The 24496-nt window shown below is 41.3% G+C and overlaps 1 protein-coding gene across 2 annotated transcripts in view; it reads right to left on the bottom strand.

Moving 5' to 3' along the window:
- Positions 1 to 21193, bottom strand: part of OSBPL1A (oxysterol binding protein like 1A) — a 77206-nt gene extending 56013 nt beyond the window's left edge. Inside the window, exons 1-12 of one of the 2 annotated variants that reach the window (XM_066182408.1) lie at positions 21088 to 21193; positions 20801 to 20984; positions 15389 to 15515; positions 10554 to 10639; positions 8639 to 8713; positions 7762 to 7873; positions 6596 to 6681; positions 3339 to 3483; positions 2552 to 2619; positions 2427 to 2471; positions 936 to 1009; positions 796 to 859 (exon numbers count right to left, since the gene is read on the bottom strand). In XM_066182408.1, the coding sequence (XP_066038505.1) occupies positions 796 to 859; positions 936 to 1009; positions 2427 to 2471; positions 2552 to 2619; positions 3339 to 3483; positions 6596 to 6681; positions 7762 to 7873; positions 8639 to 8713; positions 10554 to 10639; positions 15389 to 15509 (876 nt within the window). In that variant the 5' untranslated portion in view covers positions 15510 to 15515; positions 20801 to 20984; positions 21088 to 21193. The remainder of the gene's footprint in view (positions 1 to 795; positions 860 to 935; positions 1010 to 2426; positions 2472 to 2551; positions 2620 to 3338; positions 3484 to 6595; positions 6682 to 7761; positions 7874 to 8638; positions 8714 to 10553; positions 10640 to 15388; positions 15516 to 20800; positions 20985 to 21087) is intronic. The other variant, XM_066182413.1, reaches the window with a different exon arrangement.
- Between the last annotated feature and the right edge of the window lie 3303 nt (positions 21194 to 24496).

Below are 24496 nucleotides of genomic sequence, written 5' to 3'. Positions count from 1 at the left end.
GTAGTTTATAAAACGCTTGGTCAGAACAGTTTTCCAAAGTGTGTCATTATGTTATGAATAGTAGTATAGAGGTTCTTATGGTTAAATATAAAATTTTTATTTATTTGCACCACTTGATTCAGACAAAACCTCAGCAATGGTTCAAGATCGCAAATATTAAGGAATTTGTAGATTCTGAAAAGCAAGTCACTTTTCCACAAAATACTTGTGTATATATAAGTGCAGTTTAACAGAATTTGTGGTGCCAAACTAGGATAGGGCAGTTACAGAAATATGGAAATTATCTTAAATGCATATTCCTAAAACACTTCATCTTCTTGGGCATTATAAATGACACCTGGCCTTTGTTTTCTCTGTTCCCCCCTTCTAAAATCGATTCCCACAAGCATAACGGAAATCAGGGAAGTTTTCCAAAGTCACTTTCAAAATTGATTAGTCTTTCAACTGAGATCAGCTTAAGTTATGCAATCGGTCACAAGTGGCCAGGGACAGCTAAGGAGGAACTGGAGCTTTGGCTATTCCAGATCACATGCTCCAAACCGACCCGGTCTGCTTGCAGGATGCCTTGTGTGTCTAAATCTTCAAGACTTTAGAAAGCAGTGAGGGAGCTTTATGGCCACTTTACATAAAAGAATACTTTGCTGGACAGGAACAAGCGTTTCTTTCAACAGCACAAGCTTTCTCCCTCTTTTATAACAAAGATCGGCTTACCAATCCAGCGGAAGTTTTCATTAACCAGGAATGGAATATAATGGAATATAAAAACCAGTAGTTACAACACATTTCACTTCCTACCGTGCAGACAGCTTGTGTTAGATGCTTGCATCCCTGACGATGATCATTATTCACTGCATCAGCTCTTTGAAAGAAGGAGAGATTTAGTGAGGACAGGAATGATTTAAATTGCTTTTCAAAAATTTAAACACAGAACTTACTGTCTCCGATACCAGGAAAGCACTCCATGTTCTAGAACTACCCAGTAGAGTTTCCAACCAAAAAATCGTGAGTTCTAAAACGGAAAAAAAAAAAAAAAAAAGGGCCAGGTAAGCTTAACAGAATACTTTTAGTACAGACAACTCAGTGTGCAGCTGCAGTGTGAGCTGCAGAATTGAGCTCTGGGTGGTAGGAGCCTGAGGCAAGAGACCATGAAGTGGCAGTGACCCTTTGCTTAGCCAAGGACACAGGGACTTGCGGTGTCAGGAGCTGAGGACTCAGCAGGAAGAGCCCAGACTTTCACACACTTAGACTGCAAGGGCAGAAAACCCCAGGGAGTCCTTCACTCAGGTACTTCCTCAGAGGCATCCGCTCAAGCTGCTATTTTGTTATTGCTCTATGATTAAAGTAAGGATTCAGATATCTGACACTCAGCTACGGGAAATCAAGGGTAAAGCCAGTAAGGAAACCTTGTCTGACTGATTGTGGTGCATTTAGGGAGCCAAGCTGGGCACCCTTTGACTCACTGGAGCAACCATCTGCAAAGGGGCTTCAGTCCCAGCACTTAAGTCTCTGGTGGAAGAAGTGTGATGGACAGAGTGACTCCTGCTCGGTCAGGCAGAGAAGCTTCCTTAAAACTAGCAAACATTACAAAAACCTTTTAGGTTCTGCATTTCCTGATGATCACGGCAACCTGAGAGTATTTTTACAATTCCAGCACTACCCTTGTTTTTGGAACTACCTAAAGAAAAAAGTTGAGCCTGCTATTCAGTAAAGAACTGAAATATTGAAATGTTGCATTTTTTAATATTACAGGAATTGTTGGTCATCACACAACTCTACTTTATAAAATCAAATGAGAAGCAAAACACATTGAGATATTCAACTACATTTTATCTTTCTCAAGCTTTAGTACACAGTTCTCATTTAAGAACAGTTTCTTACATCACTATTGTGATACAGGAAAATTTACACTGAAGAAACTTTAAAGAATTCATTAAGCAACATAATTAAGCATTCATGTAAACCTTAGATTCACTTGAGCAACACAGCAAAATAAGCTTTAAACCCTTTGAATGCCATCTTCCCACTAAGTTTTAAAATTTTCAGAAGATGATGGCAAAATACTAGCCACAGTTTCCTAAAGACAATGTATCAGTCATGGATTATCTAAGTAATCTATTAAGGGAAGTAAAAACAAAAAGCATTTTTCCCACCACACAGACAAGGAAAAATGTCTTATCACAGTGAAGCTTTGCCACAAAAATTCTCAAGAAGTAGAGACTTTTTAGTGATTGAGGTTAAGATCAGGGTACCATGAATCTACTAGCCGCTCCACTCAGTCAGCCCATCTACACATATTAGACTAAATTACTATTAAGTACTATTTAAAAATTCCTTCATTCATCAGTTATCACTGAAATACAGAAAAAGGACATACTGACATACTTTGAAATCTTTCAAGCTATTTTATAAAAGGAAATAAGCCATACCTTCCATAGGAGACCTTCATATCTTCTCAGGGGTTTGTTGATAACCTGCACAGAAATTAAAGCTCATATAGGAATAGCATCAACTAGACAGCCTTGGCATTTTAAATTGATACAAAAGTTCCTACCTTTCCAGTTTTACCTGCCAGTATCAGTTTCATTTCTGCACCTTGGGCTAGATCAAGAGGAGTCTGATCTGTTTAGTAACAAGACAAGGCATGAGAATTTGATGCAAATAAACTTAGATGTACTTTAAAATAATTTGACACTCTTTACCCATCAGTTTGGCCCCCAAGCATCTACACTTACTTGGAACTGAGAAACATCAACATCAACTCAGGGGCAAAAGACTAAAAAAGGTATTGAACTTTAAGCCACTGCAGTGCTCATCAGAGTTCTACTAACTGCAGAGAACCCTTTTCCCTTACTCATTTAAATTTGTTTTTAGCTTCCAGCTATAAAAAAAAAAACCAGTTTAGGACACTCAAAAAAACCAAGACATAGGCATCTTTAAACAGAGGACAAGAACACAGTTTGCATAATATCTGCATCAAGTTTTCCTTTTTTTGGTTTCATTAGATGCCTTCTTCTCAGAGTCACTTTGTCTCAGCCACGTTTTCAATCTGGCTTTTTTTGTTACCATTGTTCAATGTTTAGCATCAAGAAAACAAAAGCCAGGCACATTTCACTGTTAAGACAGTCAGTAAATTTTCCCGAAACAGGCAAGCTTGGAAAATAAAAGCACATACAATAAGTATTTTACTACAGTTCTTCAGCCTCCCTCAATTTGGTCACTGTTGGCTTTCCATTACTAGTGACACAAAGCTTTTCCTTGAACACTGTAATCAGTAACACAGCTTACTGAAGATACTGCATTTGTGTCTCCATTTAACATACTTTTCATTTGGTACTCACCATTTTTGTTTTTTATTTTAGGATCTGCTCCATTTCTCAGAAGTTTCAATGCACAGTGCTTATGAGCACGGTATGCTGCACAGTGCAAGGGCGTGTTCCCCATCTGATCTGTACAGTTGATATCAGGTGGCTTGCGCTTGTTTAACTGGAAGAAACACGAAGTTCTGCTTACTTATCAATTTTCCCCCCTCTCCAGATGTCATATTCTCTCTTTTGAAAATTAGTTGTTCCTAACTAGGATGATTCAGTGTGGATCTGGCAACAAAGAGGGCATTTAGCAAGTGTTATGACAAGGACAAGGACTGCAACAATCAAACAATACATTCAGCTAGAGTAAGGAACTTCGGTGTTTTGTTTGCTATAACCCTTCTACCTTTGCTGCACAATATGGACACGTTTTTCTGCTCAACTGCAGTGCCAGGGAAAGTTGCCCAGTATTGTAGTTCAGTCTATATGCTAGAACGTCCCTGCCCAGTTCTACTGTCAAAAATCTGCTGTTCACTGCAAAGTGCAGAAGTTAGCACAGGCCAGTGCTAAAACCAGTGCTAAAAAAATTGTGCAGCCACCTCATTTCAGAGAGTAAGAACCTTGTATTGAAGGGTGCCAGTCTCAGTGCCAGATATCCTAGGCCATTTAGAGCTCCTAGTACAGGCAATCTGTTACACAAAAAGTTTTGCTACATTCTTAAGTATTAAGATAAAAGTAGCTATGTAACCAAGGGAAACAAGCAAACAAAAAAAACAACCCAAACTGAGTTTTACTTGCACACAACATAAATGTTTTGAGAAACTGACCCCTTCAAAGAAAAGGGTCATTAAGCATGACACTGCTGACTACCCTAAAACACCACCATACTTCTACTCAAATATGCGCCTAGTGGATGCGTACATGGGGGTTGGACTGAATGATCAGTAGAGGTTCCTTCCAGCCCAAACCATTTCCATGCACTGTCAGCCACCTAAACTCACAAGCCAAATGGGAGAGCCTTAATAGAAAGGCTAAGTTACTGATAAGCAGCCTTAGGAGACCAGAGTCACAACTGCATGACAACAATTTTTGAGAAACTCAGTTTAAGTTTTCGCATTAGCCATATGCTATCTTTGAAAAATTACTCCATAATAACAGAACTCCCATGGCCACAATTTAGGTTAACAACAACAGCAACCACCTTATCTGTGTTTCAGAAACAGTCCTATACGGAATAAACTACTATATCTGTTGTTTACAGTTCAACTGGTAAGAGAACAAAAGTCAAAAAGAGGGAGTTTGTGGAAGTATACCCTCATTAACATTGCAGTCAAATACTTGCATTCCTGAGGATTCCCAAGCTTTAGCTCTTTCCAACCACATGTTTTACATTTACTTTCTTTTCTGACTTCTTGCCTCTTTTTAAGCCACATGTCTGTGCTTTCAGCACCTTATGCCATGTTACAAGGGAATATATGGAAGAAAGCTTCATGCATCAACTCATTGAGATAAAAATCTCTCGAGTCACTTCAGGAAACGTACAGTACACTTTTGAGAACTCGCGGGAAGAACACACTGGCTTTGCCTGAAGTAGACTAAAGAGCCTGGGTTAAGGTTCAGCTGCTGAAAATCTAACTTCTAGTAAATAACGTTTTCTGGTGTTAGGTGTCACCGTAAAAGTAGATGTAAGCAGCTAAAGTTTCATGAGCATAACAGTCTGCTGATTAAAAAAAAAAAAAAAATTAAGTAGGAGCAGAAAGGCCTGAACAATCAGTAGGCGAAGTATGGGGAACTCTGGGGCTAAAGGGCAGCTCTGAAGAACTACACAAATTTGCACAGAGGTATTAACCTAAGGGTAGGAAAGTCAAAGGGGTTTACACCATAGAGTTGTAAGTGTATTCCAAGGAACCTGTTAAGAATTGACTTAAAACTGACTCCGGGTCAAAAATGTGACAATACTTCGAAAAGTTTTAGAAGTCAATATATAGCTGTCTTCACATCTACAGAGCTCAAAGATAGCAAATACATTTAAAAAAAAAGAAAATCACTTAGAAATCAAAATGTTCACAGGGAGAATTATGTACTCATGCATAGTTACATGTCACATAAGAGAAAGCAGAGTTCTTTAATGACAGCTTTCTATAAGAAGCCACTTTTTTTCTGATTTTTTTTCACGTCAGCCTAAGGATTAGTCAGCAGACATGTAACAAGTATTAAAACTATCAGAATCAAGAACAGGTCACTTATGTCAGTGTATTAATTACAATTAGTAGAATCGTGCAGTGTATTAATGCACTACTTTTCTACATCTTAAGTGTTGTGTGCAGCTCTGGTTCTCTCTCCATTTCAAAGAGGACAGTGCAAAAAATAAGAATTACAAGGATGATCAAAGATTTAACAAGAGTTTCCATGCAAGGAATTAGAAGGACAAGTGCTCTTAGAGCTATAAAAAAAATTAGAGGGAGGAAGTAAATTGTGAACAGATGTTCATTTCTGGTTTTAGGCAGAAAAATAAAGAACATCAAATATCTCAATATACTAATCTCACATTTGTGAATTTTGATGCCTCAAAAGGCATAACTACAGATACTAAGTAGATAGAAACCATTCCATACTGCATGTCTTACTTCCAAGGACACTCTTCAGGACTCTCAAAAGCTTGAGTTCAAGCACTCGGACTCTGCTTCAAAACCTAGCTGGATTTGGTCCTGAGTAACCTGCTCCAGTTCATTCTGCTCTGCAAACAGGAGCTGGACTAGATCACATCCAGAGGCACCCTCCAGTCTCTGTGATCTGTTTCTGCCACAGCCTTACCATGCCACCACACTGTTCATCTGGGATTACAATGTGCACACACACAGAGTTTTCAATTTCTGCTCAGCATGAAACTGTATTGTGCAGACGAGTGTCCATTAAAAACACAATGGATGCAAATGACAAAGAGCTTACTTTCAAGATTAAAGACAGGCCACACTGTGATGGAAACCTATGTATCCATGACATTAAGGTATCCACAATACATAATAAGCTTATCTCAGCAGATCATGAACCGTTATGTTGCTGTTTACAACTAACTAGCTAATTCTTTCTAAAGGATTTAAAATCATGAAAGAAGCTGAAAACCATTGATTTTGCAACCTCCAACAAAGAGGAAAATCCTTGAGGGTTCAGCATCTTACCAATATAACATCATGCACAGCACTAATATTCCAAAGTCACAGCCTTTGAAATGCAAAGCACAGTCCTATTTTGTTATATTACCATTATGGATTGAATACTTGAATTCTTACCAAGGCAGTCAGTTTCCCTGTTTCCCCCTCTCTTGCTGCTCCTAAGAGGAGTTCTTCCAGTTTCCTTTCTTGTGTCCTTTCCACTGCTATTAAAAAAAAAAAAAAAAAAAAGGTCAGTGTCAGTAAAGTGCATATGAAGTCAGGCATGCAAAAAACTACAGCAAAACAAGCTTAGAGAAGCAAGAGTTTCCAGTATTATTTATTTGGGACAGGTAAAAAATAAATATTTACTCAGAAAAGTTTGTGTCAGAGCAAAAATATGTTCAAAGCACATAAAATTTGACAAGATGTGCAAGTTTGTATACACATATATATTATTATTATTTTTTCAACATGTAAAACCAAGCCCACTCCCTTGCAGAAGGGCAAATGGGAACTATGCAACACCCTCATCTTAGACCTTCCCTATGTTTTTTTCAGTTCCTCTTCTACTCTTCTTATCCTAACAAAATTATATTCTTTAACAATTCAGCAGATGAGCAGTGGGAATGAGTTATTTGCATGTAGAATCAGAAGAGAGACCACTTCTTATATGCAGTCTGTGGTAGAGGACACAGAGCTTCATCAGTATTTAAGAGTATTATGTAGTAATACCAGAAAGCAATACCAGGAAGAATACCAGGAAGTTTTTGAACTCTCCAAAACTATAATCAGTGAACTAGATTAGTATTTGGACACCATCTGCCTCATCTCTGAAACTGTGAGGCCAACAAGGGGAGGGGATTTTATTTTTTATGCCTTTTGACACAATGTCTAAGACTGCAATAACAAGTCCTAAATCTGACCCGTAATAGCGACACCTTCGCAAACTGTTGAGAATTTTGCTCACTAATGATTTGGTTGACACAAAGCCACTGTTCTTGACTTGAGCTTTGTCCCATTCAGCGAGCCAAGGTTTTGACTGCCCATGTACCATTCAAAGCTGTAGCAAGGAATACCCCAGCAGGACTGAAACAGTTACCTGAATAATGCTATTTGTACTTTGCACAATACTTAACTCCTGAGTCACAAAAAACCCCACTTGTCAGTACTGCAGACAACCAAAAACTATGACAGTTTTCTTTCTAATAACCAAATTTAAAAAGAAAATTGCAGAAAAAAGAGCAGCTTTTAGAATGCTTATGTTAAAAAAAAACCCAAAACAAACTTTGACCTATTAAAGTTACCTTCCAACATATTCCTTATGTCTTTGTCATGAGTAACTTCTTTTGCAGTCTCTCCACTGCCGTTAACAATAGAAGGATCAGCATTATGCTGCAAGAGTAACATCACCACCTCCTGAAAAACAATTTGAAAAGCACTGCTTATCTGTCTGTGTAACTACAAGGCCACAATCAGGCTTTCCAGTTATTGACATCCTGTAAGATGCGCTTTGTAACCAACGGCTTCTCACCACTGCTGGTTTCTTATGAAAACAGGAAGGGATGTTTTAGAGAGATTGAAGAGCGAGACTGACTGCAACCTTTTTGCTCCCATCAGTCAGGCTGAAGGAACCAACAGGAGGGACAGCTGAACAGACTGACCCTGAAAAGCTGGTGTACCTGGCGTGAATGCTGAATTTGACAGATAAAAATCGTACAATTGGCTCTTTTGACAAGACAGTAAGTAGTCAGTTTTTCTGAAGGGCCAAGATGTTACCCAGAAAAGTAGTACTAGTTTAGGAATGATGATGGCATGGGGGGAAAAAAAAAAAATCAAACTTGTGTCATGTTACACAGGCCTATAAAAGGCTCTTTAGCCCTAATTAACTACGAAGAAACAGCACTTCCAGACACCAAATGGGCCTGTGTGATGTAATTTAAGAGATTTCTTTTCCCTCCAGAAGCTACTAAGATTAAAACAATGTGGTTTCTCTCTGTGGCTTTTTTTTTGGACAGAGTTATACAAGCTAGGCAATGTGCCTAATCCTTCTGAACACGCTGTACCAAAACAGACAATAAGTCATTTTTAGACACTGTAAAAACATCTTTTTGAAGAGATCTTATTGCTAGTGCTTTCTTAACAATTCCACAAGTGAGGCTTAAAAAAGCCACCATACTTTACCTTACGCCCCGTGAAAGCTGCACGATGGAGTGGAGTGTCCCCCATGTCATTCAGCACATTCACATCTGCACCAGCCTAAACAGCAAGACCAAAAGACATCTGAATGTCCTTCCAACAAGAACTACATGGCTACTCCCTCTCACTGGGGGGGAAGGGGAGACAGGACACTAATGTAGACCTCGTGGCAAATCAGATCAGAACTGTAACACAGATATCCTGGAAACAAGGATAAAGATCTAAGATCCATAGCCAACATTCTCTCAACTGCTTCAAAAAGGAAAAACCCCCTGCATTCTTCCCGACACATTAAGAAGGGGTCATATGGAAAGTAAGTTTAATACAAGAGGTAGGGGCTGCTGTTGTCTTGGCTTTTGTTTGGCTTGGGTTGTCTGAGGTTTTGTAGGTCTTCCTGTTGAATCTCCTGTCCTTTTGTCACATACTTTCTCCATCCCATACCTTTTCTCTGAAAGGAGGAGTGTTTGTCACACTGCACAGGCACTCTTCCAAGAAACCCCATCCTCCATTCATTAAGTATTTCTTCTACCCCACTCTACCTAACCTTTCAAAGGGTCAAAAAGAGGGCAGAGCATACTTAACTTCACCACGTATGTTTAGATCACATGATTTAGCCAGGTCATTGCTGCCTGCCTACAGTTAACTGATGAACCTGACTAGTTCCAGAGCTCTGTTTGTGGTAATGCCTCCTTCACTTGCTCTTGGCACAAGTACACAGACACACTTACATATACCTAGCTTTCAGAAGTGCACAGCCTCACTTATTTCTCACCTTGCTCTTTAAATAATACTCTTTCAAGAGTTCTATTAAAGGAACTGAAAGTACAAAGTTGCATATACTCTTCCAACTCTTGAAGTAGAATGCTTGATAAATGCATTAAGCGATAAAACTTTACCTTTTGTTTTAAGTAGCCAGCTTGAATTGAAAATAGCATTATTTACTGAGCAAGTGTGTAGGCTAGAAAATAATTTCTCAAAGAAATCTCAAATTTGTTTCCTCCTTTAAAGTCTGGATTATGCTGGCAGCTTTTATTCTTAATGAAATTCAAGTTTAGATTATCTTTGCACTTGAGCCTGTTTATCACACTCCTGCCATCCAGCAAGATCTTTCAAATATGAAAGAGGATCTAATATAGTTAAGGTTGGTTGAAGTTACCCTGAGAGAAAAAAAGGAAAAAATTAAAACAAACAAACAAAAATCAGTACAAACACATCAGTTTTGATAACAGAAGTCCATTGTTTCAAAATTCATCACACAGTTCATTATTACAAAGATATTAGAAAGAAATAATGAGTCAAACTATGTTAGCCTGTGCCTGAAAGAAACACATACAAGCTACTTCACACAAAATTCTGTGCATACTTCTATGCACAATATAGAATTAGATAATGCAGGGGTTTTTTGCATTTGAGATAATTTAGCCTTTTCTACAGCTCAGTAAGTGAAATTGCCTAAACTTAAGTACTTTATGTACTACAGTAAACTAATCAAAGTGTTGAAGTAATTGCATTACTAGTATCACATGCTGGCTTATTATTTACAGATGCCCACTGAGCTTCAAAAAAACCTAAGCTTTCATGAGTGCATACCTATATATTGCATGTCTTTAGTTTCTACATGCAGAAAGTTACACTCCAAGAGAAAACCAGCCAAGTACCAATAACTGTAAAAACTGCTCAGAGTAAGGTCTGTATGCTACTGCATACACTTTCACTGTCACTATGTTGGGTCCTTCTAAACCAGGCCTGACTTAATGTCACAACAATCAGTTATGTCTGTTACATCCAGATAAACAGAGTGCCTCTGCCTCTCTGCAAAGCCTCCTTTCTTCTATCACAAAAACCTGAACAAACACTAACTGCTTCTGGCCTTACACAGAGAGGAAAAATAGAAACATACCTTCAGCAAATCCTCTACCACAACAGCATGTCCAAAGTAGCAAGCAAGGTGAAGAGGTGTCCAACCCATATTAGACTTACTTCTGCCTAAAAGACAAAGGAGGTAAATTAAGTTCGGGTCACACTGTACAAAAGAGATATTGTTGTGTGCTTGGAGGTTGTCATGGATGAGCATTCTTCACAGTAGCAGAGGAACAAGGAGGCTGGAAGTATCAATACTACTCATATTATTTAAATTAGTAAATCAGGAGGCAGTTTGAGAAAGCTGGATTCAAATCTAAAAAAAAAAAAACAAAACCAACCAAACAAAAATCCCCCAAACAAACTAACAAACCCAACAAAATCAACCCCAAAACACCCAAACAAAAAACCCCCACAACCTTCTGAAAGGGAAAAGTCCTGTTGCCAGACTGAGAATAAAACCTTTTTTTTGCATGTAACACCTTTCAATACTACCAAGAAGCTTCAGTTACTTTCATTCTTCATTCATTATGAAAATAGCATATGCAAGCACGTTTTTCTCGTTTATCAAAAACTCCTTGATTCACACAATTTTATTTTCTCCACACAAATAAGAGGTAAGACAACCCAGCTTTGAAACAAAGGATTAAAAATTAAATAGGTGGAATGAACTAATGTTGAGGCTTTTTGTCATCAGTTTTTTTCTTGCCTTGTGCTTTACTCAGTTTCAATAAAGACAGCCTCAAAAAGTAATGTGCTTTGAAATCTTTATGCACAGTAGAACTCATCTATCATTGACAGCTTCAAATTGCAGAATGATAAAGCACAAACAGGAGGTAGACACAGAAATGACCATGCAAAGGAAAACATGATTTATGCTTTAAAGAGCATTTAAAACATGACCTGGAGGACAGGCTGTATGAAATTCAACAACTCTCCTACAATCATTTATTTGAGAGCAAGATATTAAAGCATTAGAGATTACTAAAATTAACAACTCACTCTACTTTCAAACTGTAACACTCAACTCTATTAAGCAAAGGCAACTTGTGCTTTGTTTTTACTAAGCAACAGACCCACAGCATTACAGTGTCACCTGAAAGCTATCATTTTATACTTAGAAGAAAAATGAAAATAAGGCAGTAGAAATTGTTTTGAAATCACCACCACCATCAAGTTTTCCCCTGTCATAGAACCTCAAGTACTAAGTTATGAAACATGCACAACATAAGTTTACCCTGAGGAAACAAGTCACAAGCACAAGGAAAATAAACATCTTGAAAGTTCATCATATTTTCTACTCTCATATTAAAAATTAACATTAAAATGTGGTTCAGAGCTGAAATATTTTCCCATTTCTTATAACTGTTTCCAGCTAACAGTTCTGCCCTTTATTTACAATTTCTTTTGTAATTTGATTCTCTTTCTTCTCAACTCCTGTTGTTTCCAAACTCAGATTTAGATCTTTCCTTCATTACAGTCCGGCCTACAACAGAGCTCCTACCCTATGTCACTGATGGGCCAAAGTATCACAGAAGATAAACAGTGTGTGGATCACTAACTCTGGGGCTATTTATGTTGGATAACATACTAAAGGGACTTCACTCATCCCTCAGTCCAGCAGGGAATAAGGCTCATTCAAAGAATACAAAAGAGATCTGAGCTGCACTGAATTCATACAATTAGCCCAGAACAGTCATTAGTTAACAGCACTGACAACATGGTGTTGCTGCCAAGGAATTCAGTCGTGAAAAAAAATAACCAGGAACCTGTCCAGATTTGTAGTTCTTACTGTGTAAAGTAAGAACAGGCCCTTGTTCTGCATCCACTTTGAATGATTGTATTTCTGATGTTAGCTGATCATTTATTTTTCAAGCTTTTGAGGCGTTTCTTCTCTTCAAAGTGACCACAAGTGTTTGTACTTTTTTATTATTATTTTAAACCATGACACCATTACACCAGGGAGAAAGAAAGGATAGGAGACATAATGTAATTCCAACAAAAAACCATAATTCTTCTCCCTCTTGTACACAACTCTTTGCTTTAATGCCAGTCAACCCTAAGTCTCAAGTGTTGCCATTTGTGTAGAGAATGGAGACAAGGTAGGCAGTAATTTTCCAGCTGTGGGCTACTGGGCCACTGTGCAGTCATTCAAACATGTATTTTTCCATAACACACTGCTGACCATTAACCTTACTTTACAGATTTTTTACTTTGCAAATTCCTAGATACGCTATTTTTTTGTATTGAAGGAGAATGAGCCAACAAGAGATGGCCTTAGAAAACATGATTATTCTGGATGAAACCTGGGTTTGGTACTGTTTAATGTAGATACTTTCCTTCCAAACCACTGAACTGAGGAACCCAAAAAGAGAAGTTCAGATCATTTGGCTGGATTTTCCTCAAGCAAATCCTACTTATCTGCAAGCAGTGACTGGGTAGAATACAGTCTCAACTGAGCAAGTACAGAAAGCCTGAATTTATTTTCTCTTCCTTCACTTTGGCTGAAATTGTGATGTTTTGGATCACTGTTGTCAGACTTGACACTTATGAATGAATATACAGCACACACAGCCTCAGATGTAGCTCCCTTCTGAAAAGACAAGGAGAAAGTGTTGAAGAGAGGCTTTGACACCCAGGCACATCAACTTATTTGACATATGGCTACCAAGGCACACCCTACAGGAAGCATACACCAGCTCCAGTACAGCCTCCCACTTGCTCCAGAAGCACTTTGTTCCAAGTCAATATCAGATCTATCAGATGCAAATCCTGAAGGAACTGCTACAGCACTGAAGACATTCCCCACACCCTGACTTTCTAGGGACATCTATTATTCACAGTAATGACAGAAGCACAAGAGGCTGACAGGAAGAGAAAGAAGATTAAGGGTTGCAAAAGGGCAGTTACAGTCTTCAGTGAGTACTTTAGTTAATCATCAGGTTGTTACATGATTGCTATCTGGTGGTACCCAACAGATCAGAACTTGTAGCAAGACATAGTGGTTTGGCTAGAGAGGAGGCAGAATGGCAGGGCCAGTTATCCAGCAGAGGCTGTTTGGCCTGAATTTGTTTTAGACCGTTTCCAATGGAACACTCTGGGGGAGCAAAGTGAAACAAGTCAGTCTCTGAAAAGTGACTGTGGAATAATTGAGATTTAACCCTGAAGTGTCACACAACTAGAGAAGTTCCCCTAGATAACACTAATTACACTTTTGTGTCCTCTAACATTTAGAAGAATTGAAACTTCAAAACCAGAGATTTCATGGTGAACAAAATCTGTATTTGGAACTAGTTTAGGTTAAATGTAATATAGCAAGCACATTCCCTTTAGCTTCCTAGAACTTCCATTAGCAAGCAAGTATTAACTAGCTGGCATGTACTGCTAAACTAGAAAAACAGCTAAGCACCATCTTTCACTTTATTACCTGAGTCTCTTCTATGCTGCAGACTTTCTGACCAGAGACCCATCTGCTTGATACAATAGATGGCAGATTATGCCATTTCATTAGGCTTTCTTGACTTCAGCTTATGCATAAGAACTCAGAGACACTCTGAAATCTCTTCTAAGCACAGGAGACTTCAGGAACTTATTTACGGGCACTATTGTATGAATCTTAAGGTACTTTTATTCCAATTGTTTAGGCACTACACATGTCTGCAATATTTATCAAGGATATACTTGTGAGGAGGACTTAAACTTCATCAAGGTATGTTTGATTCCCCTTTAAATTATGAATTAGCTCCCCAAAGATGAAGTAGCAAGAGCTTGGGTTTCACAACTTCTTTTTCTGAGGTGAGTACACTAACCACAGAGAAAACTCAAACACAGCTGAGTAGTCAAACAAAACAATAAGTAAGCTGATGATTAAGAATGAGACTTGGGAAAGGGATAGAGCTTGTCCAGGTAACAGGAATCCCTGCCCTTTAGGGCACGCTGTTCCCTTCTGTTATGACTGAGAGGAAGCACAGTTGATCTCTCCCCTCTCCCTCTATAGCACTTTCTCCTCAGTGCTGCTAAACAGTTAAATGCCAAACAATGGAATACCAGCCTGGGTAGAAAGAGTGGGATTCACATCCACATCTTGGAAGCAACCAGAAACACACTCATGTAAATAAAGGGAAATATAAAGCTACTAAAATAACAAAGAAGTAAGGTATTTTGCAACTTCTGGCAAGCTTGCAAATCTAGTCCCAGTTTGAAGTTTTAATGCACAGCAAGCAAGTTGCTGAGCCACACCGATGTTAGCTGCACATGAGCAAAACTTCAGCAATGGCCAAAGACCCAGACACAGACGGAGTCTTAGTTTCTTTTCCCAAGTAACCTAGTATTCTACTAGAAGTAAGAAGTATACATTTGTCCCAAATATTTTTGCAAGTGGCAAGAAATGTAACACTTCTACTCTGTGATAACAAAACATGAGCCTTAAAAAAAAAATACGAAGATAAAAAACCCTTACACTGAGCTGAGCTCAAATGACTGACCCAATCTAATCTTCCCTGCAGCTCTGATGAAATCTATTTACCTCCCTGAACAATCTCCAGACATCAAAATCTGTTTTGTTTAGTATTCTAAAGCTTCAAGGTTGGCATAAGCATGAACAGAGGCAAAAAGAGGTACTGATTCTTTGTCTTGTTGACACTCCTAGTGTCTATGAATTACATTGGATTTTTCTGTACACTGCAACTATTCATACTCCTTTATTATCTCTCCACTATGCAAATATGCCCCTTAAATCACAGTATAAAAGCTGTTTAAGCGGGTTTTATTACTCTATTGACCACTGCAAAGAAAGTAAGATTATACTATCGCTATCAGTTTCACTATATGTGACTTCAACAGCAAGATTACAAACATTTGAGGAAGGCTACTAACCTTTACAGTTGATATCAAAGCTTATTTCTCCTTTGTCCATGGTATCCAAAAGCCGTTTAACTTCTTCAGCATTTCCATTTCTAGCATCATGGAGAAGCTGCTGTTCTGCTTCTGTAGTCATCTCTAACTAAAGATATGAAAGGAGAGATCTTGCAATCAGTTATACTGCTGTAAGTTATGACTTAAAATTACATCACTTTTCCCTGTTATTTAATACTAACCCTGGTATGAGAAAGATAACTATTCTTTCTGTGGAACACACTTAATGAGCAAGCTGTTGCAACAGTCCAGCACTCAGGCTACTAAGAAGCATTAAAATTCCTCATACAAAGCAGTTAAATAACCAAATACTCATGTTTTCTTGCTTCTAAGGGTGGCTTGGGAGTTGAAACTCTATGCCACAAACTAGGCAAGCTTTGCTACAAGCATAACCAGTAAACATTTGCTTTTTCCTTACAAGGCTTTCACCCTTATGCATTAAGGTTTCCAAAGGCAACAGAAATGGAAAAAAAAAAAAAAGAACTATGTACATCCATTAACCCAAGTATTACCAGAGAATTAATTGACAGTTATTTGGCTGCTAACCCTGGGGAACAGAATGTATTTGCATGGAGATGTCAGATACCCATCAGCAATTAGTACTATCATCTCTTGAGTCTGTGTATCTGAGGCCTTGTAACCTCAACTTGAAGGGGAATCACGGACTCAGACAACTTTGTAGATTCGACCTTATCTTAAAGAAACACAATAATACAATATAAGGAAGTTAACATACAACTGTAAAAGATCACTAATTAATTCTAATCCTACCATTGTTGTTGAACAGCAAAGGAAAAACAATGGTATTTACGTCTTTCAAAGTAAGGAGAAAACAAAACCTCTTAACATAACTATTTTACAGCTCCCTACTAGATGGGGAACCTTAGATCTTTGGGCAAGCAGTACTGCTACTTACCAGGTCTGCTGAAGAATATAGTTACTAAGTGATGTCTTAACCAATCTTTTTACACACTGAAATCACAATCTGAAGTTGGTTTGCCTTTTTTTTTTTTTTTTTTTTAACAGTATTACAACAATTACCAACTGTATAAAGTTTAACAAGCACAAGTGCTGAACTCTGCATCTGGGACGGGGCAAACCTGGATGTATGTATAGACTGGGGAGCGAGATGCTGGAGAGTAGCAGTGCAGAAAAGGGCTTGGGGGTGGGTTCTGGTCAATGGCAAGCTGAACACAAGTCTGCAGTGCCCTGGCAGCCAGGAGGGCATCAGACACAGCATCACCAGCCAAGCAAGGAAGGGGACTGTCCTGCTCTGCTGTGCACTGGAGCAACCCCACTTTGAATCCTGGCTGCAGTTTTGGACACCACAATATAAAAAAGGCATTAAGCTATTGCAGAGTGTCCAAAGGAGAGCAATGAAGATGCTGAAATATCTGGAGCAGAAGCTTTATGAAGGGAGGCTGAGGTCATTTGGTTTGTACAGCCTGGAGGAGAGTGAAGGGAGACCTCATTCCAGTCTTCCATATTCTTATGGGGGAAACTGGAGGGGCAGGTACTAATCTCTTCACACTTATGACCAGTGACAGGACTTGAGGAAAAAGCATGAAGCTGAGTCAAGGGAGATTTCGGTTGAGAAAGTTTTTCTCCCAGAGGGTGGTTGAGCACTGGAACAGACTCCCCAGAAAAGTAGACACAGCACAAAACCTGACGGAGTTCAAGAAGTGTTTGGACAATGCACTCAGGCACATGGTGTGACTCGGGGTATCCTGCATAGCACCAAGACCTGGACTCAATGATCCTTATGAGTCCCTTCCAACTCAGATTATTCCATGATTCAACTAGACCTAGATACAGCATTGCCCTACTTAAATACAGTGCTTTTAAGCGGTGTCAAGAAACTATGTTAAACACAGCTTCAAAAGACTGTGCTGCTATAGACAATTTATTGTTGCTGATACAACAGGAAAACAAGAGACACTGCCCAAATTTAGTGTCTCCAGTTTAGTATGTTCACCTGACACACCAGGTTTACCAGGTCCTGCAGTCAGTTAATGATTATGGGCCTCACACAGTTAGCTTTCCTATACTAGCAGAGGTTTTGATTGGTCCCACAAACTGTTTACACTGCTGTTCAGGACAGGCAGCTTCGCTGCACCACACACACACTCACAGCTTAAATAGATGCAGGGAGCTCTTCGACTATGGTAAGATAAGAAGCCACTCAGCAAGAAGAGAGACAGTGAGAACATTGGGTAAGGAACAAAAAGCCTGTAACAGTGGCAGATCCTGCAATATTCAAGACTGAGGCAGAAATTAGAACAGGACAGACTGACAAAGAGCTAACAACAAAGCAAAGAGAGGTTTCCCTACCTTTTCCTCAACCAGCAAAGGCAGAGAGAATCTGTTTTCAAAGAATTTGACAAAGACTAAGCAAGCCCTTTCTAGCATATTTCAGAAGAACAAACTGAACCAGTCACCTGTAATCTACCACAGACACAGGATACAAATGCATTCTCCAGAAGCAGTTAGTCAGCACTCTTGTTCATCCATACTTTACAGTTCTACCAGAAAACAAAACACTGCTGGTTCTTCTAGCAGTCCTTCAAACCCTGAAGCTACTTTCTTCCTTAAACAGGAGTCCATCCACTTGTGGAGGCAAGACAGCACAGTTTATTGTTACTTGGGCAGGCATAATTTTCCTCAGTGAATCAGTTCTAGCAGTGTCGGGATAATAACCAAAATCATGTATGTTAATGTATTACCAGCCTGTAATACTATCTCTGAAGCTGAGTGATACAGTTTCAGTGGGACACAGAATGCAGCACTGAGAATCACACAAACCAAAGACAACAGGATAGTTAGACTCATTTTGCCAGCTTAGCCTCATTGGGGGGGAGGAGGGGAAAGAAAAAAAGCAAAGCTCATCGTTCATTTTCACTCTCTCCCACACAGAATTGCTTTAGCCATGTCTCAGATGAGAAACACACTCCTATCATTACCCTGTATCATTTGTCAACATCCCACATTCTTAGCAGGTACGAATAGCAATGCACTTTCAACGCATTAACAACCTGCTGTTTCCATTCGATATCGACAAGAAGGAAGAAAAGACTGTTTGGGAAAGAAACCAAGACGCTGATTCAAATAAACAACTCTTGTATGCAGCAAGGCCTGCTATGTACATGAGCAGAATCTTAAAACAGGTCCAGATACACAGAAAGTTCAATCACTATATAAAATTACTTGCATAGTTTTACTACCATCAAATAGTTGTGAGGTTAAAATCACTGATTTGTTTGTACTCTTACAGCAAACATTACCAATGGAGTAACATGCATAGTAACATGGTGTGTCTGCTTCACTGGTTTCATCCCCAAAGACCCTGCTGTTCAGGCCAAGCCTCCAATTTCAAATACACTTTGTAAGCCTGAAGCATGCAATGATGCAGAAGAATTACTGTCTGGCTACTAATCACAGATGGATCACTCACGTGAAAGTGTTTCTACAATCGGGGCTGGAAAGGGAATCTGCATGCAGCTACCCATGAGACAAATGATAAAGAACAGTTTCAGCTAATGAGCTAAATGGCACGCCTAAATAAAGCTGGCAGCAAAGAGACTCTTAACAGAACTTTTTATACTCTTGTAAATACTGTTTTAAGCAATAGGATTTGCTCTATAATGGAGATGAGAAACCACCAACAGAAGTTTGAGTGACAAGTTTAGAGTACGGAAACAAATCAATACACAGGCACTCAAGTGGTGTGCACTTGCAGCTGTGCTTTGTATACCCATACTCTGGTGCAGACAGGAGTTTATTTGGTCCCACGACCCACCATGAAGAGCTCTAAAATACTCACCCACCAGTTTTGAGGCACCAAGCCAGGCCATCAGCACTGGGGAAGAAACTTAATAGTTTAGTTTGGAGTTGTTAGTCTTAAGATACTACTAACAGGTTCACCTATATGGATTGTGCTGCCTCTATGCAAACCTACCAGCCACTTAAAAGATAACACATTTTTCAGTCAGCTATGCCGCCATCATTACCTTATTCCATTTATCAGCTGATATAGGTAAATTGCCTTTCATGGCCCCTCTTTATGCCTTGTGCCCTTGAAAGGCTTGCATGGCAGTCTCCACAGTCACTGGTACATCATGACACAACGCCACAGAATATTATTTAGCATCTCCTCAGCAGCTGAGGTGTGACTGCAAGGCACTGCTGTTGAACTCATCAGAACAGGCAGAGCAGTACTTGACTGCTAATTGAATCTTATCCTTTAAGTAGGTATAAAAAATAGCATTGAGATGCTCTGCTTTTATCTTCTTCTATGAGACCTATGCCAGACTGATCCTGTCACGCTACTACAGGGTCAGTCTTCACACAGGGGTTGTTTCCAACACAGAGAACACAGGTTACCATTCTGCCTGCTCGCCTGCTTAAGGGAGTTTTGCAGAATACTTCAACACAAAAGCCCATCTAACTACCTATATACAAACTACCAACTTTACCCAACTGCTAGGATAAAGTCCAAGCAAAAAAAAAAAAGCTGCTTTTCTCAAAGTGATCTACAAAGATCCAAAGTGCCACTCTTGACTACGAGGCAACACTATTGGTAAGACCCACTTGCTTTTGGTTTGATTTCTTCTCCTGCTGAATCCTTCAGCCATGTACACAGCCCAGAACAACGACAATATATGCTAAGTGGAATATGAGTGGGTTTCACTCATATTCAGCTAGAAAAGCAGGAGAAGCAGTACTGGCACTGGCCAACTTAACATCAAGGCTCTGAGGCAGCAGCCACGGGTTGCATAGGAAGTTTTCTCATCATGACAAACAGTAAGGCTGGCAAAAAACACAACATTGTCTAATATTTCAGGAGATCTTCCTCTAGCAATGAAAATTAGATTCCTGTAAGGAAGGGCTGATACTCGCTCAGGAAGATTTCTTACATGCCCCAGCACGCACAAATTACGATGTGATGCTTGCAAAGAAGGCGGACAAAATGCACCAAACCACACAAACAGACAGAACCTGTCCACAAACGCACACAACACACTGTACTGACAGGAGCTGCTCCAAGAAGAAAGAGTGGCTGTACTAGAAGCATGAGTGATGTTATCTAAAAGTAGTTGTTTCAGTCTCTGGGTAAAGGGTTGCAGAAGTTAGCAGCTGGTCATGCTTCTATGACACAGTCCTCCTGTGAAAGCAGCACCTCTCTAAAATCAAGATACTGTTTGTTTAACAGCAATTAACACATCTGCAATAGCACATCTATTCAGCACCACTCCCAAGGCAACACTACTCAAACTAATCCTCGTCCTTGGTCATCTCCTGGCTGTTTTCCACAAATATTTTATTTCAGTTAGATCAAAGACTTTCTTTCAGCCCAGGCGCTCAGAATAAGCTTACCCACAGCTTGTGCAAGATCTCACCCGGATCAGGAGGCAGGCACAATCCCAAACAGCCAGAACTTCAGCAGAACCGCCGGACTTCTCTACGCCCGCCGGGACTCGAGCGGGTCGTTCCGGTCCAGGTAATTAAACACTTTTTAAGGCGAGTCAGGCTCACGCGTTGCAGCCGCTGCGCTCCTTGCCTGCGGGGAAAGGTGCGCTCAGACGTGCGGGCACCGACCAGCGCCGCGCCTGTTCCAGGGAGGGGAACAGCGGGAAGAGGAGGAGGAAGGGACACCCACGCACAGCAGCAAGCGAGGACACCGCTTCCCAAGGGCCAGAGACCACCCCGGCCCCCGCCTCCAAGGCCGCTTGTGCTTCGTGCCTCGAGCCAAGCCTGGCTTGGCGCCGTCCCCTCAGCCCGCACAACGGACTCCTGAGGAGCGACCGGCGACACCCCCACCCCCGAACACGCTCCCGGCGGCTGCGGGGGAGAGGCGGCCACGGCAGCAACAAAGCCAACGCCACCGCGGGAGGGCGGCGCATCCCCCGCCGGCCCCGCCGCGGAAGGAAACCCGCCCCGGGCGGGCGGGCTGACCCGCTGCCGGCCTCGCCTCGCCCCGCGAGCTGCCGCCGCCGCCCCGCGCCGTGCTACGCGCACCGGGCGCGCTTACATGTGACCGGCAGCGCCCCGGCAGCTCCCCCCGCCGCGCAGGGCGGGCGGCGCGGGCTCCCGGCGGGGCGGGACGGGACAGGGCTCCGCCCGCCCGGCCGCCGCACCGCCCCCGGCACCGAGACCGGCAGCAGGGCGGGGGCCGGCCGCGGGGTCCATATCTCGCCGCAGTCCGCCCGGAAAGCCGCGAGGGGTGAAGTAAGGTCTCGCCGAGAGCGCCGCGCCCGCCTCTCCCCGCTCTCTGAGAGATACGGGCCCGCACCGGGCGCAGCCGGCGGCGGCCGCTCTTCCCAGGGACGGACAGTGACCCACTTCCCTGTGACCACGGGGCTGCCCCGCAGGTACTGCTCTATGCTCGCTGCGGTTTGGTGTCGCAGTCCTTTCAGTGGTGCCCAGCGACAGGACGGGGAGTAATGGCCATAAACTAAAACACACGAAGTTCCACTTTAACACGGGGAAGAACTTTACGTTGAGGGCGTCAGAGCACTGAAACAGGTGCCCAGGGAGGTCATGGAGTCTCCCTCTCTGGAGACATTCCAAACTCACCTGGACGCGTCCCTGTGTCACCTGCGCTGGGTGACTCAGACTTGGCAGGGGGTTGGACCAGACGATGTCCAGAGGTCCCTTCCAACCCTAACTGTGCTGTGAGTTCCACTTCCCTGTGAGTGCCAGCCGCCGCCGCGGCCCGGGCTGCGGGAGCGCGGCCTCGGCTCCGCGCTGCCCGGGGAGCGCCCCCGGCAGGGGCGGGACGCGGCGGGGACGCAGACACCGACCGGCGTTCAGAGAGATGGGGGGGCAACCCGGCCTCAAAGAAGACTGTAACACTACGAGAATGGTGCATCGACAGAGGGGAAAACAGGGTCTTTTCGGAAATCGCTTTGGTAGCGTATACAGCCGTGGTGCAGGTGAAAGAAAATTGTCAATACGCACACTGCTTCTACGAACAGCACAGCCAAAAGCAACCTAAAAGAGAAATTGGGTGCAAAGAGTAAAGTACTCGCTTTTTTCCAAGGCCCTTTGGTCCACCGCTCCTTCTCCTCTGTTTGTCCTACCCTTATTTATTCTCCACTACACCTTGCACTTGAAGAGCTGGCACCTTGCTTTTCTGCACATGAGAGGGGTTTTGCATTTTGAAAACTCCCACACTGCCTCTGAAATCCTGCAAGAATTTATTAAGGGAGCAGAGAAGCTTTGCAGTGTTGTACAGTGACCAAGTCTGTGTCACATGCAGAAGGAGCACTGAAAAGGCAGGGCGGGAGTCACAGGTGCCATGACAAACTATCTCAAAAGATCAGGATGAAACTTCTGCTCCAAAAGTGGGCACATTTAAACTTGAGCAATTCTTGTGAAATTCTTCAGGCAAAAATAATGAGGCAAGCTTCATTTTTCTGTATTGTCTATAGCTACATATATTTTTAATCTTTGAAGAATGACATAGCAAAAAGAAGAAAAGGAACAGTTCCACACCTGCAGACAACACAAATGTATCATGTTTGAACTTCTGCTTCCTTTTGTTAGTTTTAATTAGTTTATTTTACTTAAGAGATCTGCTTCCAGGGATGCTTTAGTAATAATTATATAACATCTGAGAGGCTTCAGGGAAGGACCACATTGGCTATCTTTTCTTAGAAGCAAGGCTTCAAGTTGCTGCCCTTACTTTCAAAGCACTAGCTGTGTCATCCTCACACACCTTTTCCGTTATTTCTTCCTCTTGCTTTTGACTTTGAGCCATCTTTCACAATGCCATAAATGCTTTAAGCAACCTCACAATAAAACCTTTTCTTATGTTGTATTTATTTTGCACACATCAATACAAAATTAAAATGCGTATATTATCACCTCATATTTCTTACAAGTTTTGTAATGAAACAGAGGTATTGTCATCCACCTACTCTATAACCCATTGCAATGCAACACAGAGTTTACAGTTCAGTTTCATCCTTCAGTCAGTCAGTGCCAGGTTGTTCTCTGAATCTGAGAAAGGCCTGAAAACAAATAACTTAATAAATTAAATATTTTTAAAAGGCAGAGTAAAGACCAACAGAGATAGCAAGTAAATCAGAAGCCAAGATGTCCACGTTCCTGCAGTATTGGATTGACTCTGGATGGACTTCTCCCTTGGCAGGTTGCACAGATCCCATCTCTGGAGAAAGGCTTCACTTTGGTGGCGGTATTTTAGTTTTCTTACAAGAAAGCAGCTATTCATAAAGGATGTTCACAATAGAGGTTTATTCCTTGTATCAGTCTAGATAAGGGCAAGGTCACACAGGTGCTATAATCGCCTGCACTCCGTGCCAAGGAGCCAGTGAAGTTGATCCTGCTTCCAAGGGTTCTGTGTGCCATGACCCAGGCCCGGAGGCAGCAGGGCACAGACCTGGACCTGCTCCACTTAACTGTACCACGAATCACTGGGTCCTGGATGTACAGGGCTCTCCTGGCCAGGATCACTACACTCCTCTGCTTCCATCATCTTCAAAGGGTCTCTGTTTTTCACCTGTGTTTTGCCTCCTTGCACATCCCAGGGTAATAATGACACAAGAGCATTTTGGACTTTGAAGTGAGGAAATGAGAGTGTTGTTGATATTGAAGTTTTGGTCTCTTTTCTTTGTTTTTTTTGTTTGTTTTTGTTTCACTTTGGTTTGTTTGTTTTTCCATGTCATTCCTTTTTCATATAACCTGCTGAAATTACTGATTCAGAAAGCATGAAACATGTCCTATCTTAGGGACATGAACAGACTGAACACAATGGCAAACAGCCTTGCACAGAACTCACTGAACTACTTTGTCTGTGATTTTCACAGTATAGTATTTTTAATATCCTCTCTCTGAGGGGCAACCTTTATTGCACTGACACTTTGTGTTTTTCCTTTACAGACTAAAGCATACTGGTCAAATTTGAGATATATATGACCGGGCAATGGAGTGCACACAGAGAAATGAGAAGTGGAAATAATAAATGACACATGATGGGTTGTATGTTTGTTTTCACACAGTAGCATGTTAAATGACTGTGTTTGTTAGCTCACCAGCAGTCCTAAAAAT

The sequence above is a fragment of the Chamaea fasciata genome, unplaced genomic scaffold, assembly GCF_029207755.1.
Source record: "Chamaea fasciata isolate MVZ Bird 193981 ecotype frontalis unplaced genomic scaffold, bChaFas1.0.hap1 SCAF_1, whole genome shotgun sequence".
Classification (NCBI taxonomy): domain Eukaryota; kingdom Metazoa; phylum Chordata; class Aves; order Passeriformes; family Sylviidae; genus Chamaea; species Chamaea fasciata.
The sequence above is the reverse complement of the archived record's forward strand: the minus strand, read 5'-3'. Positions and strand labels throughout refer to the sequence as shown.